Below are 20853 nucleotides of genomic sequence, written 5' to 3' on the forward strand. Positions count from 1 at the left end.
TGTTTCCTTCTCTTCCCTTGGTGTTCCTTAAATTTTTTGGAGCAGTGTATTTCAGGTTTATTTTCTGGAGCGTATATTCCAGTCTATCTAGGCTACCTCCGAAGCCTGAAGCCTAGAAAGTAAAATACTGAAGAAAAGTATTTATTTATTTATTAAACACTACAGGCAAACGCCCAGTTAAAGTTGAGATTAAATTCTGAGTTAAGTTCACATACATGTTGACAAAACAAAAGTAATTAGATTAACCTGATTTCAAAAAGAAGATAATGGCGATTTTGAAGTTGGCAACCTGAATTCTTAGAGTTGGCAACCTGAATTCTTAGAGTTGGCAACCTGAATTCTTATGATTTGGCAACCTGAATTCTTAGGAGATGGCAACCTGAACCTTTAGAAGTTGGCAACCTGAATTCTTAGAAGTTGGCAACCCGAATTTTTATAAGTTTGCAACCTGACTACTGTTGGGATGGCAATGTGGATTCCTTGAAGACGTCAAGAATGAGCCTAGTTTTCTCACCTCCTCCATAGCCCAGGACCAGGTGTCATTGTGAGCTAGTGCAGGTCCTATACTCAGCATATGCCATTGTTTATTTTATTAATTTTTGTGTTAACCACATTAACAACAGGAACGTTTACTCGTTATGAGAAATGGGAAAAGTGAAATACACTCACAACACAGTTCCGCCATCTCGTCGCTACCGTCACCACAGTCATCTCCTGAATCGCACACGAATCGTTTGGGGATGCAGTTCTTGTTCCCACAAGTGAACATGCTTTCCGGACAAGGTCGTGTCTCTGAAAAAAAAAATATATATAAGTAAATTTCCCTGTTTTCAATAATATATAATATGAATGTAATATGGCTTATTAGAATTTGTTTCCATTTACTCTTACTAAGAAAATTACGCCAACTTACTACACATTTCTGGATCCTCGTCGCTATTGTCCTTGCAGTCAGCATCCCTGTCGCACACATATTCCTGCCTAATGCACTGTCCACTGTTGCATCGGAACTCTGACGACAAGCATATGTTGCTATCTGTGGAAAATCAATACTTAATTTATAAATTACAGTTATGAACATGTTTATTGTATCTTTTGATAATGTATACTGTAAAAATTGGACCGGAGAGATGACCATCAATTACCACTAGTATCTAATCAGTGTAAAGAATTACAATGCTCGATCTTAAAGTATTAAAGACCATTACAGTTAATCTAATTAATGTAGATTTAGCAATTCAATATTTAAAATATATTTATGGTGCATGCAGCTGTAATTTGAAATCATTATTTATCTCTACGCATGACAAAATATTATTTTTTTATAAATTATCAGACAGACTGTTAAATTTTAATGGTAACATAATGGAACTTTGTATGGTGTCTTCTAATAGTGTATATTCTTTTATTGGCTCACTCCGCCTTAAAGCGATTTCTAGCCAAAGTTGCAGAGTTGGTTTTATTGTCTTTGATCATGTTCCAAGCACAGTAATCTGCATACTATTCCCTTTCATCAAGAAATTATATTCTCCATTGTTACGGTTGGCAAGCACCAAACTTTCTGCTTTCAGCCACCACGCGGGAAACTAACGCTCCTGAAGTATCATATAGCGAAGGGTAGATCCTGGTGAAGGTACTGTCCCCAAACCACTAATAAAAGCTCTCCTTTTCGTAGCTTTTCGGCTTCTCTCGAAAACAGCCGAGCCAAGCAGACAGCAGACACTACTAGCAGAAATCATATAAGTCTTAACACGATCTCGAAGATGAAAATTTAATATAAACACAGAAGTATTGAAATAAATCATTATAACTGTTCCAAATTCCATGTAAACATACTTTAAAGCATTACTTTAAGTTTCACGATTTGTAAAACGTATCAATAATGTCACGTTCAGCCATTCAGTTTTTTTTAAAAGACAAACATGTTGTCCCCGGCACTGGATAGCGTTGGAATCTGCAGAACAACTGGCTGTTGTCCGCCTCACACTTCTCTCATCTCAAATTGCAACGCCAGGCCAGTGTTGACAACTACCAAATAATTTACAGGATATTTATCGTGAGTTTCCATGCAAACAAATTCAATAAACTGATGTTTTTTCGGTAGCACTTATGTCAAGAAACCAATGAAGCTCTCTTCTGAGACCTGCAAATAGTAAAAACGTTAAGTCCTAAATGCTATCAAACTCAAAATACTATTTTTATTAATATGATACATTGTAAAAAAAAATTAATAACCGGCGCATTTTCTTCCTGTTCTAATGACCTATTATCCCAACGCTTAATAAAATTTTAAGCTTCAAGTCAGTTATTTTACTATCCCTTGAACAATAATTTTTACAACGAAGTTGGTATCACTTTTCTGTTAGTTTCGATGTTTTTCGGAACATTTTCCATTTGTGTGGGAAGAAAGAGTGGTTGATGTGAGTGTTCTCTCTTGTTTGGTGTGTTGTGAATTTACCAAAACAAACATGGATATTTCAAATTTTGTACGGGAAACTGTAAGTAATAGCAAGTATTTTATTATATCAATAACTTGACCAAGAATTTGAACTAAGAAGCAGGTATGACGATCTTTGTCATAAGTGTCTTTATGTGTCTATATTTTGATTTTATTTGTGGGCTAAAACTATATGTCAAAAGGATTGTTCTTAGACGTTAAAGCCTATCGAGTACTTTGTTTGCTCACAGGTGGCAGCTGTATATGGTACAGCTGACTGAGTTGCTCTTTGGTACCAAGAATACTCAATAGATGTCATCAGTTCACGGTTGACATCGTATTAGCATAATTAAGTTGTGTTTGTTGAACTTCTTATAAATGTTATTTTAATTCAAGGATTATTAATGTCTAAATAAAATAACACATCTGAAAAATACGAACTTAATTAGAATTTCGACATGTATCTGGACAAGAGCGAAGGAAAACATTGAAGGTTGGGAGAATTGAATCGTCTTCAATGAACTGTTAAAAAGAACGGATCGAGGAACTCATGGGTGTAGAAGTACAACACACATAAATTTGCCGTTGCGTAGATACCAATTTTCGTTTCGTCTCCCTCTCTCTTAGTATCACGTGTTCTACCCTGCTCGAAAACCTTCGCTATTGTTGCCATATTGTCATTCCATTCCTGGACACACTCGCGCAAACATCATTGAAAACAATTGAATAGCGCTCCAGCTCGCGGTTCACACCGTTCGGCAGGGACGGTAATGTGGCAATATAGCACGGCGTAGTGGTTGCTTCTTTTATGCAGTGCATGTTCATTGGCTAGCTAGTAACTAGTGTTGCCAACTGTAATAATGAAGCACTTTCTGTCACGGAAGGGGAAAGGCAGGTAAAATGACGGTGAGTTTTGTTGGATTGGAAGCACCATATTTTTATTTTATACTAAGTATTTTACCGGTTTGACGTTGTGTGCGTGTATTGCGTGTGTGTATGTGAAAGTGTGTGTTTGTTAATGAACGTTAAATTCCATAATGCCTCCAGTTCTGTCAAAGTTGAAATCAAAAACCTTGCATAGCCAAGCTCGGGAAATTCTAAGCAACGTGCACGAGTTCATGAAGGAGGAAGCCAGTGAAGGTGTTAGCATCCCAATACAGCATTTTGGCAAGAGAGCAGCGGCTGCGACTGGAGTTCCTGAACGAACAATCAGGGCTATCATGAACGAAAGACAATCTCTTGAGATGTCAGAAGGCCCCTCCACATCATTCCACACTCCCGGGAAAGACCGACAAAGACCAGCGACCAAATCGTCAGTGGACGCTTTCGATGAAAACGTTATCCGTAGGCGCATACACGACTACGCTCTGCGTGAAAATGAAGTGAAAAAATTGCATGTCAAATTACAGGCAGACATACATTTTGCGGGAAGTCAAGAGAGTTTGCGACGTTTGCTGCGAAAGATGGGATTTAGGTGGAGGAAGAGGAGGCTGTCATTTTTGCTGCTTAATGCGATGCATATTGTTTTCTGTGTTAAAATTGACATGCTTTGATGGGTGACCAAATTCATAGCAGGGCCGGCGGAAGGGGAGGGAAAACCGTGCCACCGGCCAGGGCGGCAAAATTTGAAGATAAGAAAAAAATAAGCCTATTGAAAACTGTGGTCGAGCGAGATATTCTTTTGCGCTTAATAGTACTGAAATAGCATAAGAAGTCTCATTATTTATTTTATATTTTGATGTTTTACTTAGGAATATATTTTCAATTTCCCGTTGCTGCGTAATGGCGGGGGGAGGGGGGGTTCGAAATGGAGCGGCATCTACCGCCACCGCCCAGGGAGGCAAAATGACTAGCGCCAGCCCTGGTTCAAAGCCGCGCAGCTTATCGTCTAGTGGCAGCATATGTACTTGTTATTGCTGTGGAAGCCGGCATCGTTTGTAAATGTAGAACAAAGGCAACCGACTTTCGCCGATCACAGAGAGGAAATAATAATACTGCTTGAGGAGGAGTGTTGTGGTCCAATTGTCGCGGTTTAACACGTTGGCATGTTTTTATCTGCCGTTGCAGTTCCGTACCAGTGTATACGGGTTTTGGGAGTGAACAGTTAGAACGCCACCAGTGCATTAATGCAATGAAAAATAATATTTTTTTTATTTTGTTTGAAATCACTCAAATAAGGAATCGTATGAAGAAGTCTTCTTTGCAGCATTTTTGGTAATTTTACGTATGTGTTAGTTCATATTTTGCGAATTTTTAGTCCATATGTATGTAGCTACATACAAAGCCACTTGTTAGTACATATTAATCCTAGTCCTGGTATAATGCATGACGTTTAAAACTCAACGTTAGATAGACCTGAATTCTCTAATTTCCTTGTTGTACGTAACAGCTGTGCATCGGCGCACTTCAGCGATATTTCTATCTGCTCCATTAGCAACACTGCTTCTTTAGTTCTGTCGCGCATCCCACGGCAGAATTATCTGTGCTGGACTCTTATCAGAAAAACGATGGAGGTTTGCAGAACGGAATCGTTTTCCAGGAATCGGGTATAGGGAACGGTTCGAGGAGCTCATGGGTGTATCAGGAAAAAAATGGAGGTTGGGAGAACGGAATCGTGTCCCAGGAATCGGGTAAATGAAACGGATTCAGGAGCTGGTCGAGAGGAAGCATGGAGAATGGGTGTTGAAATTTAGCGAGGCGGAAGAATGCATGGAAATCGCAGTTATTCCTGGATTATAAGTTAATCAGATTAGCTCGTTATGTACGCTAAAGATTGCGAAGTGTGATATTATATGAACATTGATGTGAACGTTCGTGTGACAATGGATAATTGAGCTGAAAACTGTCATTACGGACTTTGATGGGAAACAGTTGTGATATGTAAATACACTTTATTATCTTCCATCCGAGTGAATCGTGAGATTGCACCTGAAACCTTGATAAAGTGATATATCAACACTTCAATTAATATGCTAGCATCCGTGTGACATTAATCATGGTCATGATTCACGAATTCGCCTAAGCGCAAAACGTGGCGCGAATATAACGCGTCGCGCAGCCATCTTGGGGAACATTTGTTGACTAGTCAAAAATTAACGTAAAAGGACAGTAATTGCAATTTACTTCAAGTATTAATGCACGGTGCATTTGCATTCAATGTATAATTCTTTAAAAGGTATTCAGCACAAAATGAAGCCAAGTTAATGTGGAATATTTTCCTCACTTGCTAAAATCAGTTTTATTTGCCTAATATTGGTGTTACGGAAATTCCTCAAGGGTGTCAAAATTGAAATCCTACTAGGTTCTTCTTGGTGTCATGATCCATTGATAACCAATGCATGTATGTAGTTATGTGTTTTAGTAGGTATGCCACTTTATTATGAGTTCTATACTCACACAGCACAACTTGGTTTGATTTATAATTTCTGTAAGCTATTGCTCATCGTGTAGGTGAATGTAATGGTACTGATTGGATAATGTCGCGATTGGCCTAGATGAGTAACATTAAGCGACGGCTGTAGACTTGTAATTAATATATACACACGTTCTTGATTCTGAATAAAAATATATAGTTTGAATCTATGATTTTGCGTTTCAGCCCAAAACGTTCATGCAGTGTGTAGTTGATTAGTTATATGTGCATTAATGTCAACATTCTTTTCCAGAAAGGGGGAAATGTTCATCTCTCACTGGTCACTACGGGTAATCCTTGTGCTTATGTAAATGTGGAAATAAATAGGGGAATACTGTAAAACTAAGGAATTTATGAGGGTCTGTCTTTTCGATTCACTTGGAATGAAAAAGGGGCTCGGAGGGAAGAGTTTTGGTGGATGAGTTGATATAACATATGGTTTGTCCCTATCTATTAAGAGTGGGTGTCTTATGGAAAGTATTGTGTGTGTATATAAGGGCGTGTCTTAGGTTCCTGGAACAGTAATTTTGGGGAATTGTAGGTAGTATATTTAGGAAATTTGTCATTGCAGTCTGTCACTGCTACCAGCGTTACCGACATAATGGGTTGCATTAGGGTTTGTGTTTAGGTTAATGATCCCATCATTGACATAGGCCAGATTCCTTGAGCCCGTTACACATGGACGTTGAGAGAGGAGTTCGGGATATATTATTATTATTATTTAAAATGCCTTTTCTTTCCTAGACAAACTGGGGCAACGGGCTGTATAATTTATCCCCCCCCCCCCCCTTCGGAGTACTGCATTGCTGGCCTTCTCCTTAAGACCACGCTTCTCCACTGGTGTGAACTATACAATAGTTTCTTCAAAAGGGAGCCAACCTTGGTTACATTTCACATGCCTATTGAAGCCTTCAGAAAAGCTATTCAACGCGTGGAAGAATAACTGTAGACATTGAAAATACGAACGCAATTTTTCTAAATATCTTTCTCGAATTCTGTACAATTCATAGGGTATCAATCAACTACAGGTTATAGGTACTATATTACCCACATAGGTTAGTGTCTTTCTGTATGTGCTACTTTTACATTGAGTACTGTAAATGGGTTTACACCTGTTGTATTCATTTAAATCAGTAAATGAAGGTTTCCTGTTTACAACCATACTCGGAAAAGAATTTGGGCCTCTGGCAGGATAAACAATATTGCGACATTTATTCACAACTGCATTTCTTTTGAGATTTACGACAGTACGCTACACCATTTTGTGAGTCATTGTAATGTACTACTTAATAAAAAGAAATATCACATTTTGTTGGAAAGTTAAGGTATGATAACAATCTATTTCCCTTTGGAAGAAGGTTCGACTTGACAACTCTGTATGGTGAACGTTGCCACATCATGTTCGGGAACCAGTGATTCTCAGGATTCACTCGCTTTGATGAATGATCGATGAATGATCGATGAATGTAAGATATAAAGTGGCTTGCCATTCATTGTTTTGTTCCAGAATTATTCTTAGAGTATTTATTAAATCGACACAACTACGTTGTCTGCGGAAACCAGCTTGTTCTTTCCTCAATCTTGATTCTACAACATCCTTCACTCTATTTAAGATTATTCTCGATAGTATCTTGCTTGCTTAGTATTACTTAGCAAAGTAATTTCCCTCCAGTTTTTACAGTTAGTTGTATCTCCCTTTTTTTGGCAGCTTTACTATTAAACCTTCTCTCCATTCTAATGGAACTTTTTCTTCATTCCATATTTTCTCTAACATCGGTTGTAATAGATCAATGGAAGTTTCCACATTAGCTTTAATTAGTTCCGGATTTATGTTATCCATTCCAGGAGCCTTGCCATTCTTAATTTGCTTTATTGCTAGTCTAACTTCTGCTCTAGTTGGGGGCCCTAATTTAATTTTGGTATCTTTTCTATTTCCTTCTGTTCTTGTTCGATTACAGGTTTCTTCTTCTCTTTTCCCATCTCTATTCAATATGTCTGAAAAATATTCTCTCCATCTTTCCATTTGTTGTTCTTGGGTTAGCAATAGATTACCATTTCTATCTCTCACCGGTTTATTCTTCCTGAATGTTTTTCTGGATAATTTCTTGGTTATGTCATATAACTGTTTTAAGTCACCTCTCTTTTCTGCCTCTTCTGCATTTTGTGCTAAGTCCTCTACCCATTTCCTCTTATCTCTCCTCATACATTTCTTCACATTTTTATCTATTTCCGAGTACTCTGTTTGATCTGCTGCTTTCTGTAATCTTGTTCTGCTTTGGTTTATTTTTTGTTTTGCTTGTTTCCTATTTCTTATTACTTCCAAAGTGTCTTCAGACATCCAGTCTTTTTGTAGTTGATATCTAATTCCAAGTACCTTCTCTCCAGTTTCTAAGTAGATTCTCTTCACATTTTCCCAATTTGTTTCAATATCTGGTTCATGCTGTGTACCTTCCGAGAGAGCTTGGAATCTATTATTTATTCTAATTTGAATTCCTTTTGTTTTTCTTTCTCTGTCAATCTTTGAACATTAATTTTCTTTTTTCTTCCTTCAAACTTCTTGGATGTTGACATTATTTTTAGCTTAAATTTTTCTACCACAAGATGATGGTCGCTGGCTACATCTGCTCCTCTTTTATTTCTTACATCCATTAGCGATCTCCTAAACTTCCTGCTTATTGTTATATGGTCTATTTGGTTTTCTGTAATGCTATCTGGTGAAACACAAGTTACTTTGTGACAGTTTTTATGAGGGAAGATTGTTCCTCCAATGACCAATTCGTGATATGCACATAGGTTTACCAATCTTTCTCCATTAACATTTATGTCTCCCAAACCATGTTTCCCCATTATATGTTCCAATCCTTCATTTTGCGAACCTACCTTGGCATTCATGTCACCCATGAGGATCAAAATATCTATCTTCTTCACATTTTTTATTGTGTCATTTAGTTGTTGGTAAAATTCATCTTTTCTCTCAATTTCTGTCATCTCTGTGGGAGCATAACATTGTATTATAGTTATATTTCTAAAGCGGGTTCTAAACCTAGCTGTAATAATTCTGTCGGAGATAGGTTTCCATTCTATTAGGTTCTTCTTTGCCAGTCTGTTTAGGAGTATCCCTACGCCATTCCTGTGTTCTGCATTATCTCCTATTTGTCCTGAGTACAAAATTGTATTTCCTTCTTGTGTTGTTATTTCACCAAAGTTTACCCATCTCACCTCACTCAACCCAAGAATTTCTAGTTTGTATTTTTTCATTTCTCTTTCCACTTGTTTTAGTTTTGAACTTTCTTTCAAAGTTCTGATATTCCAACATCCTATATTCGTTTTCCTTTTAACATCAAAGGTTGTCGTCAAAGCATCCGTCCGGTTTCGTTTCACTTTAGTTTCTTTAATAAAGCAATTTAAGGTGTGCAGGTTATTGGCCTACAGCACCCGAGCTTGGTGGTGGGGCTGCCACCTGAAGCATCCAAGCATGCTGTTTTCTGTCAGGGTTTTCTCCCTTAGCCTTCGAAGATCCCTCTTCACCACAAGGCAGTGGTTCCCTTTTTATTCAACCCCAGAAGGGAGGGTTGCCTCTTTCGCCTTCTGCGCCGTACCAAAGGACTCCTTCTCCGCCGCATTAGCCGTTGAGGTCTTCGCCGTAACCCTTGCAAGGGTCCCTTACAAGGTGCTACCATCCGGAGCCAGATGGACCAAGTTTTTTTTTTTTTTTAAGAGGTATTACTCCTCTTGGTTTTCCGCCTCCTCCGCCGTTGAGATGGTCATTCATCTTCTTCCGCAACCGTTAGGCTGCTTCTTAGTCTGGCTCTTCCTTGCCAGCCTTCCCGGCATGGGTGACCCTGCCAGTAGCAATGCTACTGCCGGTTTAGCCTGACAAATCATTAGAGCGCGCAAGCCCCACCACCAACTACAAGGTCCTGCAACCACTAGGTGGGGGGTGTATTATCTGGGGTCACTTAAATAGTGCTGTCTGTGTACGAGACGCCTGTGGATAATGAAGAAGAACTCCTGGCAAGAATCCTTGCTGCCAGTGACATCGCCAGAAAGACTCCAGGGATGTTAGAGCGTTTGCGAAAATGCTATCGTGCCTGCATCGATACTGGAGGATGCAAATTTGAACAACATTTACTTAGTAAAGCTACAAAGAAAGATATTTCTTTTATTTTCATAATCATCCAAAATTTTGGTTGATCTTTGGTTTTGTTGAGACTATTTTATGCTCAGATGGGCTAATCGGGACTGGACCTACAGGTAAAGTGAGACCAGAGCCACCGTGGTAGTTTCGCATCCTGGAAAAAGGGACTGCATAGAACCTTCTACCTCCCAACAACGGTTTTGATTTATAACTCTTGACTGGGACATTTTCGGATTGAGATTTCTTATCTCATATGTTCATAAACAAACAACTTACCTGCTAGTTTCTCAAGGTCACATCCTTTTTCCTTTAGTGGGGCTCCCATAGAAGTTTGTGGGTTGCATACCTTTCATGTCAGAATGGTTTTGGAACCCTTGTAACTTCTGACTGGGGCGTTTCTGAACAGGGGTTTCTTATCTCATATTGATGTTTTTGTCCCCTTCCATCATCCCTGATAGTTTGTAACATGGTCACGGAAACACCCTGTATATGCATTTTTTATTTCATTTCAGAGGGGTCAAGAAACATCCATGACGCTCCCTGTAGCCGCCTATGAACGGTAAGGGCGTGTGTGTGGGGGGGAGGGGTCGTTCAGGAAAAATAAAACAATAAAAAAGACAATATGTTCAAAACCTAGCACCAAGTTTTTTGCACAATATGTTGAAGTACTCTCTGAAAAGTGAGTAGAAATTGATTGGTTGAATATTTGCGGGCGGAAGGAGCGGGGGGCGGTCAGAGTGGGAGAAACATGGTGAAATACACTCACCGTAAGCGTCCGTGTACCCTTCTTCAGGAGACCAGTTCCTAACTTTCGGCGTCTGATCAACAAGCTCCACTACACTGAAGTTTCTGAAATAAATAAACCATTCATGGAAAAGGTTAAAGGCATCAAATGTGAGATTACACACTGCAATTCTCATTTTTAATGTTTTTTCTAAAAGTACGAGTTACATTCCCCTGCCATATTATGTGAAGAAATGATGCAAAATAATTGTAGAAATGCTACATAAAGTCTTTAACACGAAATTTAGGGTTCATTTACTGCATAGTGTTAATTATCAGGCAAGGTTGTGGAAAAAAACAGAATTAATTATATTCCAAAATGTTGGATCGCTGAAAAGGCTTTTAAACAAGGAATAAATTGAAATGCATAATACTTGGGAGAAGAGACGATGATTTAGCCACGTGTAAAAGTTGACTGAAGAAATGGCGGTCATTTCCGCTGCCTTAAAACTACCGTGAAAAAGTTCCCATGGCTGTTATTAAGAGTGTTAAGAGCCATTATATAGTTAGCCTAATTAATGTAATTCTAATGGTTCAGTTCTTAAAATATAATTGTGGTTCCCAAAACAGCAAATTATAATCATTATCTATTTTTCTGCATAAACAGATGTTGGAATTTAAATAAGAAACTGGATGTGTTTTTTTTTTAAATTAACAAGAAGACTGTTAAATTTCCATGGTAGAATATTGTAAAATTTTGTAAACTTCTAACAGTATACGTACATGTTAAGGACATAGATAAACGTGTTAAAAGTACTTCGTGATATACACTGTTGACTATTTATTTAAGCTGATAACTCGAAATATCTTACAAACAAATCTGTTTCGAAATAAATGTTTCAAATAGAAGTTAATTGGTTTTAAGGGGGGAAAAGAATGCCATTATTTATATTTTAGTAGCAACCATTTCGATGGACATTTGAAGGTCACTCAATTTTGTTCTTTAATATCTTTATTCCTCTTACAAAAATAAATAATTTTTCTAGAAACCATTTTTTCCCATTCATCGCTTAGTTTCACGGATATTTGACAAGTAAAAAGTGGTAACAGAAATTCATACTGTTTCGTAAGCATCGACATTTTAATTTTTTAAATTGTTATATTTGTACAGTTACGATGTTCAGAGAACATGTTATACCAACCTGTAGTTTCTGAACAAATTTTTAGAAGGGATGATGTTCAGTGAACGGCAGATTCCATAGTTAGTGAGGGTGGGCACCGCCCAACTCTTGCTACGGAGTCCACTCAGCAGATCCATGTTTACGAACTCTGGATCTTCATATGAAAGGTAATCAGTCACACCTGTCAGATTCCGATAGAATTGCACCTGAAAATAAAACTTACTTGTAACCGTTCTCATACATGAAGAATGGGGATGAGTGTGTCCAAAATTCTCTGTTTGTAACATTCAATATTATTGTTGTTTTGACATGCACATGAATGTTATACATATATGTGTTTATGCATGTATATATAGCTATATATATATTATTGTTATGTGTGTGTGTGTGCATCAAAGGCGCCAGCAGGATTTTTTCTCATTGGGGGCAGGGTCAACGAAACTGTTTAAAATTATTATTATTAGTATTATTATTGCTATTATTACTGCTATTATTGTTGCTACTATTTTGTTACTACTACTATTACTACTTGTCTCATTCAAAATGTACATTCATTTGTAATTTTCATATTCTGTATATCTACATATAATTTGCATACTGACAAAAAACTGTTTTTTATAGTTAGATAATAATCAGTGTAAAATAGACTGTAAGCTTAAATGAAACCCTACTTCGAGTAATAGTAATAATAGTTGCTGTAACTTACGGTATGTAAGTCACAGAAAATATTTTTTTGTTATAAAATATTGCTGCAATTTCACCATTCGAATTACATTAAATCTTTCCAGAAATCTCAGGGGGGGGTAAGTGACCCCCTAAGCTCTCCCTTCGGGTGCCCTTTGTGTTTTTGTGTGTGTGTGTGTGTGTGTGTGTGTGTGTGTGTGTGTGTGGTATTGTCATTGTGACATTATACTCATGACGTTGTACAAAAATAATTGTCCAAAATAGGAAGAAGAAAAAATACAATACACCTTTAATTTCTGTTGGTATCAAATTATCGTAAAAAATTACCATGACATGGTTTTCTTAACTGATGTAATATTAGTTATTCAGATTTAAATATATATATATAATTACGATGAATGCAACTGATTATAAGCACTACCTAACTCTTCGTGTGGTAAATATTAAATAGAAAAATCTGTTTCGTTCTTTTTTTATTATTATTTATTTATTTATTTCGTACAATACAGCTTATCGGTATAGGGATCGAACCAGGGATGCGTTAGCTTGTAGCAGCTCGCTTAACCTTATGTGCGTGAGTACCTAGATAAAACCTCATTCTGCACAACTCTTAAATGAATGGCAACTCACAGATTAGGTTAAATGGCCTTTAAGACTGCATCGGCAAGGTTAGCGTTAGAGAGAAAAGGAATTACCCGTTCCGTGTTCGAAGAGATGATCAACAACTGTTCCAAAGTTGAGTCTCATACGCAAGTCCACCCTGTCTCTTCAAACTGTATCTTGACTTCTCCTGAACTACTAGCACTGTACTCCCTCTCCTTATAACTCTCCACCCCTCTCTCTCCTTAAAAACCAACGTTCACCTTTCAAGCCTAATGGCCGTGTGCACGAACGAAGATCAAATTTTAAACTCTGATCGGGAAAGGATCACTGGAAAATTCCATTGCACGAAGACGGTTCAACACTTGATCGCGATCTAGGAACATCAAAACGAGTTTATCTTCTGATCGGCCAATCGCCACCGTTTTGGTGTCTGATCCTGGTTCACGATACTCACGCTTGGACTGCAGGCAGTTGTTTTTGAATATAAAAATAGCGGAAAGTAATATCGAGGGTGTGCAAAGGCTAGAGATGTTGGATGTACAATGCTGATAATTCGAGAAATGTGTAAAGTAAACTAAAAACTGCCAAAATAATAATAATAATTTGTGGTTCTGTGGTGCAAAGTCGTAATGTTTCTAAACAGTGTACATTCTGTCCCAGAACACAAAACATATATAAATGTCATATAGATATTATGTGCAAGGTAAATTAGAACAGAGCAATGTTACGATATTGCTACATATGTATGGTGTTCGAAATATGTGTATAAATTTACGAAAATACATGTTACTGGCTATTCACACGACACGACAATATAAATATATAAGAATTAAGAAATGAGAAGATTCCATGCTTTCTCCTTATCCTTTTGTCTTGAGCCGTCAGTTCATTTTTTAATATTCTTATTTCTTTGCACTCTACTACATCCTTGTACTCGTCGACAAGGTTGATCAGTACATTTCTCAAATTCAGATAAGTTTGCGGCCCGAATTACTTTCTTCTTCTACATGTTGACACTTTAACACATCACACTACTCTGTGGGGTTCTTGATTGTCATTTGTTTTAGCCAACCAATCAGGTATAGCCTTACAAATTAATCTCGGATCAGTTGAACGGAATCTCGTGAACGTAGATTTTCGTTGGTGCAATGCAAATCTTTAAACCAAGTTCATTTAGAGTGGATTAAAATTGATCTCGTTCATCTGAACTTCGAAATAATTGGCGTTGGTGTACGCGGCCATAAGACAGACTCTCCAGCCAGAAACCGAACTTGCATCCTTCCAAACCAGACTCTTCCTCATCGTTTCTTCTCCTACCACCGTTTTACCCCTCCTGCAACCGGAAATGAATGTAGCTGAAGTAAACGTATTCTTTCGTATTTCCTGCCTTCTACAAAGGTAAGTGTAACTTATAAATGAGAGGTACACTACGATTTTAAGACAGACTGTTACATCTTAACGGTAAAATATTGTAAATTTTACATTACATGTGTCGTTGCTTTATTTTCGTTAAATATAACGTTGAACTTTCCTTACAGAAATATTATATGGATCACGTCCTTGAATGCAAGCGCAGAGGTATCAACGACAATGATTTTTCATAATTTTGCATTAATAGATTTTGGCCATGAGTGAAGCGTTATGTATAGAAATTTATGTTATGAGAAAACTAATGTTCGTTTAAGTAGATCCTGACTAACTAACTAACTAACTAACTAACTCTCTAGTCTTCTTAAACCAGAAGGTTCATGGTTGCAGCAACACAGGCCTTCCATCTGTTCCTATCTTGAGCAAGATCTATATACTCTTTTCCATCCCTACCGATTTCCTTTAGGTCCATCTCAACGTTGTCCCTCCATCTTCGTCTTGGCCTTCCTACAGGTCTCTTTCCATCAGGTTTCCCAACAAGAATCCCGTAAACTCCTCTTTCCTCTCCCATTCGTGCCACATGTCCTGCCCACCTAAGGCTTCTTGATTTAATTATTCTAATAATATCTGGACATGAATACAAATTATGTAGTTCTAAATTATGTAACCTTCTCCACTCACCTGTCTCCTCATCCCTCTTAGGTCCAAATATTATCCTAAGGATCTAATTTTCAAATACTCTCAATTTATGTTCCTCTTTCAATGTAAAGGACCAAGTTTCACACCCATATAATACTACAGACAAAATTACTGTTTTGTATATTTTAACATTTAGTTTCTTAGATATTAAACGAGAAGACAATAGTTTACGAAGAGAGAAGCCTACTTTTTATTTCCTCTTTAATATATTTTTCATTTGTTAATATTAGTCCTAAGTATTTGAATTTGGAAACTGGTTCAAACGAGTTGTTATCAATAATTAGATTTTGATTATTACCTAACACTTGGTTTCGGCCTGTAAGCATATATTTAGTTTTCTCTTTGTTAACTTCCAAACCTATCTCTTTAGCAGTTTTGAAAAATATTTTAGCCTTATTCTTAATTGTATTCACATCATCCCCCAGTAAGTCTACATCATCTGCATATGCTAACAACTGAGTCACACCATTTAATTTTAGTCCTCCTTTAGTTTCTTTTACCTTCGTAACAGCATATTCTAAGGCAAAATTAAAGAGCAATGGAGATAATGCATCTCCTTGTTTTAACCCATCATGAATTGTAAATTTATCAGACACATTAATACCCACACGAATTTTACTTTCTGTTTCACTGGTTCATATTTTTATCATACTAACACGCTTCTTAGGTATTCCAAACTCTACTAATATATTATATAATTTATCTCTTTTGACCGAATCATATGCATTTTTGAAATCAATGAATAGCTGATGGACATTTTGATTATATTCCCACTTTTTTTTTCAAGTGTCTGTCTGATGTGAAAAATTTGATCTGTAGTTGATCTGTTACGTTTAAATCCACATTGATAATCACCTATAATTTCATTAGCATATGGGGTTAGTCTTGTTAAAAGAATGTTAGATAATATTTTATATGTTGTTGAGATTAGAGAAATTCCACGGTAATTATTGCAGTTCATTTTATCACCTTTTTTAAACACAGGAACAATTATGGATTCTTTCCACTGTTGAGGGATTTCTTCTTTATTCCATATTAAACAAATTAATTTATGAATTTGACATACTAACAAATTTCCACCATATTTAATTAACTCAGCTGGAATTAAATCTATGCCAGGTGCTTTGTTATACTTTAGCCTTTTAATAGCATCTTTAACTTCAGTCAAGTTAGGTTCTGGAACTAAAGTTTCTGCTGTGTGCACTTCATTTACTTCTTATTTATGTCCTACATGAACAATTAATAGGTCATTAAAGTAGTTCTTCCATCTATTTAGAATATCGCTTGGGTCAGCTAGAAAATCACCATCTTTACTTTTATCAAGTTTACTTTAGGTTGCCACCCCTTTCTAAATTCATTTACACCTCTATAAAACTCTCTGATATTTTTGTTTTTGCTGTTTGTTTTAATTTCGTTAATTTTGCTTTTCAAGTAATCTCTTTTTTTACTTCTAAACGTGCAGTTAACTTCTCGCTTTATTCTATTATAATTGCTTAAATTTGTATCATCAGAGTTATTTAACCACCTAAGTCTAGCCTGATTTCTTATTTCTATTAGATTATGACATTCATTATCAAACCATGGCTTACTTTTTCTCGGTTTATGGTATCCTATACTTTCTTTAGCTGCTGATTCTATTGCATTACGTATGTGCTCCCAATTCTTATTTACGTCTGTTTCATTTATATTTTCATCATTATTTAAATCCTGCAAAACATCGAATCTATTGGACAGTTTAATTTGGTAATCTTTCCTAATTCTTTCATCAGCAAATTTTCCTGTATTAAATTTTAGAACTTTTAGATTTCGTTGCTTATGATTTATCACTGCGGGTCTTTCTTTTAATTTAGCAATTACTTAATAATGGTCACCGGCACATTTAGCACCTCTATGTGTACGAACGTCAATTATACTAGTGTGCCTTCTCTTATCACTGAGAACTCTAAAATAATAAATTATTGTTAAAAATTTACCTTAGAAAAATCTGGCATCTCACTGATATATCGCATATTTGTACACGGTGGAATGCTAGGAATTTCCATTTTCCAAAATGACCCTTGTAGAGCACATAAAATCAATAATCTGAAAATAAAATGTTCTTTATGAATGCTATTAAAGTACGTTCATAAAATTTTCTGCAAAATAAATTATACCTAAGGTCATGAACTAGTTTTCATGATAAAATCGAAAAGTTAAACTAACCAAATTAAAATATGTGTGAGAATCTTGAGTTTTTGCCGAGCTTGTTCCAGCAAAAAATATTCCTTTTAGTTTTTAATATTAAAAACAATATATTTTAATTTTAATTTTAATCTATTTTATAAAATTTAAATATACAAAAAAATCCATCTTTTTCTTTAATTTTTTTTTAAAAATTGAATTTAAATTTTCCCGAAAAAACACTACAATATTACAATTTTGAGAAATTACATGTGTTTAGAATTCCTTCTAATGAAGTCGAGTCAATATTCGTGCTGTTTTTCTTTCGCTGCAGATATCTACATAAATAAAAGATTCACTCGAATATTCTGCGAGAAATTCTGAAGAGATATAATTTCTCAGAATTTGGACAAATCGTTCAAAAAATTGCACTCATATTTCTAAGTTAATGCACCATATATTAAAAAAAAAACAGATGGAAATATTAGATTTTTTTATTTGTGTTATCAATGTTCACCCAATACAAGTCCCACTGTTTTAGAAATGATTTTCTCCTTGATTTGTTTTACATATAGAAATTATTTCTCACTCTATATTTCAATCTGCATTTAAGATGGCATAGTGGTAGAGTTCTCGCTTAGTTCCGGATTCGATCCCCCGTGGAGACGCATTACACAGAAGTTCTCTTTTCACGCTAAACAGTAGGTCCAGTCGTGATTAGCGTATCCAAGCATAAAACCAATTCTGATATTTGTGATATGGTGTAAGTTTAATTTTGAGAGGACTCAGTCAATAGTAGTATGGATATTTTAAAATTTGCATTATATTTTTATTAAACATGTCTTATGTGTCTCTTATATGAACTCCTTGAACACTGTTAACACAAGCTCTAAACGGAAAATTTGCATCTAAATAAAATACAATTGTCTACACTCTGTCCCAGAAGTATGTGAAGCAAGCGAACGAAAATAAGTTCTCTGCGCAAGGAGGACTCGAGAGGGCTCGGCCAATGAACGCGTGAGAAGGGAAAGTGAGTGCATGGAAGGGGAAACGCGGTTACATCCACCAGTCGTTTGCAGCAGTGTGTGTTGCTTCTCTCCAGTCACTCGCTTTCTCCCCTTCTCTAGCGTTGTACGTAGCGTTGCTCCACAGACCACTGGGACGCAGTGTATTTTACTAAAACTAATCTTGTGTTATCAGAAGAAACATCATAACTATGTGGAACAGATAAATTACAAGCAAGTACATTGATTCTGGTAAATACTTACAGGTCGGACCTATTGTTAGATTGATATTCTTCCACAACTTCGGAAATGTTGAACGTCTCGTCGAATTGCCAATCGCGGCAAACAGTAACTGCTGGGAAGGGGATCTCGTGTATGGGAATCGGACTGCTCGAGATGGTCACCACGAAAGGTGATTTCTCCCATTTGATCCACACTTTCCTTATCAGGTAGACACATGTACCAAAACCGAAAACCAAAAATATGATCCAGAGTAATCTAAAATTGTAAGAAAACAACTTTTAATCAATATTTCAGACATAATAACATTAAAATACTTTCACTTGGGTAATGGATTAACTTAAAAGGTGAATCAAATTATACATAATAACTTAGAAATATGCACCCCAAGCAGAGTAGCCTACTTTTATATGCCAAGGGCTTTAGGTTGGTTAAATTCATGAGATATTAATATAATCATTGAACCTTGATAATTTTAACAATAATTTTGTGAGGATAAGCATGAAACAGAATTGAATTCTAATATTCTTAAAAGAGTAATTATATTTGCATAATCGTGTCTACTGTTATGCCTTTCTTGCGTATACGTGGTGTTAGAATGTCCGATATGATCATGATTTGTTTATTAAAAATTTGGTTTATCATTTGTCAAATTGGAAATATCTTTACTATCTTGTAAATATGAAATTGCTCGATAAGATTCAGACCTAATATATGTCTTTCACTACATCCCTCCACCATACACACACACACAGACACACAAACAAACACTTATTTCTGGTCAGTAACGGCGATTGGGTTCCAAAACTGGTGCGGGGGGGCAAGGACAGCTTACTTTCCCTTGTTACATAAGGTTTAGCATAGTGCGGGAGCAAAAGTGGAAAAAAGTGGGGGGATGTAACTTCCCCCCCCCCCCTAATCACCGCTAATGTTTCTGGCGAAAAATTTTGCGGTGGCTTTCACAGATCAGTTTGATAAAGGGATACAAATTATGTTGATGTAATTCTAATAATATGGGGTACTGAAACGTACACATACGCACACACATATACAAACACAGTAAGTAAGTTCTGGTACTCTTTATAAATTGATTTGCTATGGTGACCCAAACGTAACCCATAATTATGCAACTTAATCTATAGTACTAAAATTATGATTATGCATTTGTATGTACATATTCATCCATAAGTCTATCATTAACACAATCAATTATTAGATTTTAATCTCAGTTATGAATACCACCCGAAAAATACACTGTGTGTGTGTGTGTGTGATATTTTCTTTATTACTTCAATTTCTTACTCTGATTTAAGAAATACTTAATATTGGAGAATTGAACAGATTGAACTATCTTCCACTTATACCTTAACCGACCTTCCCATATACCTATCCTGACGCATCTCAAGGATCTATCCTTCCTGGAGATTCCAGAAGAGCTTCTTCTTTTTTAAGTAATTCCAATATACCTCTTCCTCTCAACTATAAACACACACTATTAATATAATCAAATGTTTCATTATTTTCTACATAACTTTCATATATTCTAAATTCTCTTTACATGCATTATCACACTCACTTATATCATGCCAGAATGCTTATCCAGTTGTATACTATTGTAATATATAATTGTAAACTGGGACTGTCCAGGATTGCCGAACAGACCCGGTACTTGATCCTGCAGAATGTCTGCAGAAGACACCTGTAGATTCAAGCCAGCTTGTAAAATTTAAATACTAAAGAAAAGAGAAAAGAAAAACATTCGTGTAAAACCCAATTGCCACATCAAAAGTTTCTGTGAGTCATCATCACCTTGCAATTCTTGGAGCTTTGGCATCAGAAATGTATTGAAAGCCGTGTAGACTGGTTCTATCGCAGTATTCCCTCACGTAGCTTTTGGCTTGCTTTAAACAGTGTATCCCTCTTTGCAGTCTCCCCCTTTCTCGCCCTATCTGAGAGAAATGCTGTTGCAAGGGAGAGATAAACGTATGTGGCATTGGTGGAGAAAATCCATCACGCCCATCCATCAGGAAGCACTGAAAGAAAAAAGGGCTAAATTAATATTTATTTATTTATTTATTTGCTTGATTGATTGATTCAGTTTATTCGACTATTCGACTTAATCTACAGGCAACATCAGCTTGAACAGACAAACCAGGAGAACATATTGAACTGGAGAAAAATCGATCATCAAAAATTCCTAGAAA

General features: G+C 36.4%; 2 protein-coding genes across 2 annotated transcripts in view; both read right to left on the reverse strand.

Annotated features, from left to right (window-relative positions):
• Positions 1 to 1739, reverse strand: part of LOC145994149 (uncharacterized) — a 209859-nt gene extending 208120 nt beyond the window's left edge. The window contains exons 1-3 of the mRNA XM_083130240.1: positions 1592 to 1739; positions 914 to 1036; positions 670 to 792 (exon numbers count right to left, since the gene is read on the reverse strand). Coding sequence (XP_082986366.1) covers positions 670 to 792; positions 914 to 1036; positions 1592 to 1739 — 394 coding nt within the window. The remainder of the gene's footprint in view (positions 1 to 669; positions 793 to 913; positions 1037 to 1591) is intronic.
• Positions 1740 to 2107: 368 nt separating this feature from the next.
• Positions 2108 to 18883, reverse strand: LOC145994150 (uncharacterized). The gene is made up of 6 exons (XM_083130241.1): positions 18674 to 18883; positions 17219 to 17327; positions 11913 to 12097; positions 10754 to 10836; positions 8730 to 8839; positions 2108 to 2143 (listed from the first exon to the last, which is right to left on the reverse strand). The coding sequence occupies exons 2-6, from the start codon at positions 17285 to 17287 to the stop codon at positions 2108 to 2110; spliced, it is 483 nt and encodes a 160-aa protein (XP_082986367.1). The 5' UTR covers positions 17288 to 17327; positions 18674 to 18883.
• Positions 18884 to 20853: the final 1970 nt, after the last annotated feature.

This window comes from Lepisma saccharinum, chromosome 10 (assembly GCF_977018435.1).
Source record: "Lepisma saccharinum chromosome 10, izLepSacc3.1, whole genome shotgun sequence".
NCBI classification, from domain to species: Eukaryota; Metazoa; Arthropoda; class Insecta; order Zygentoma; family Lepismatidae; genus Lepisma; species Lepisma saccharinum.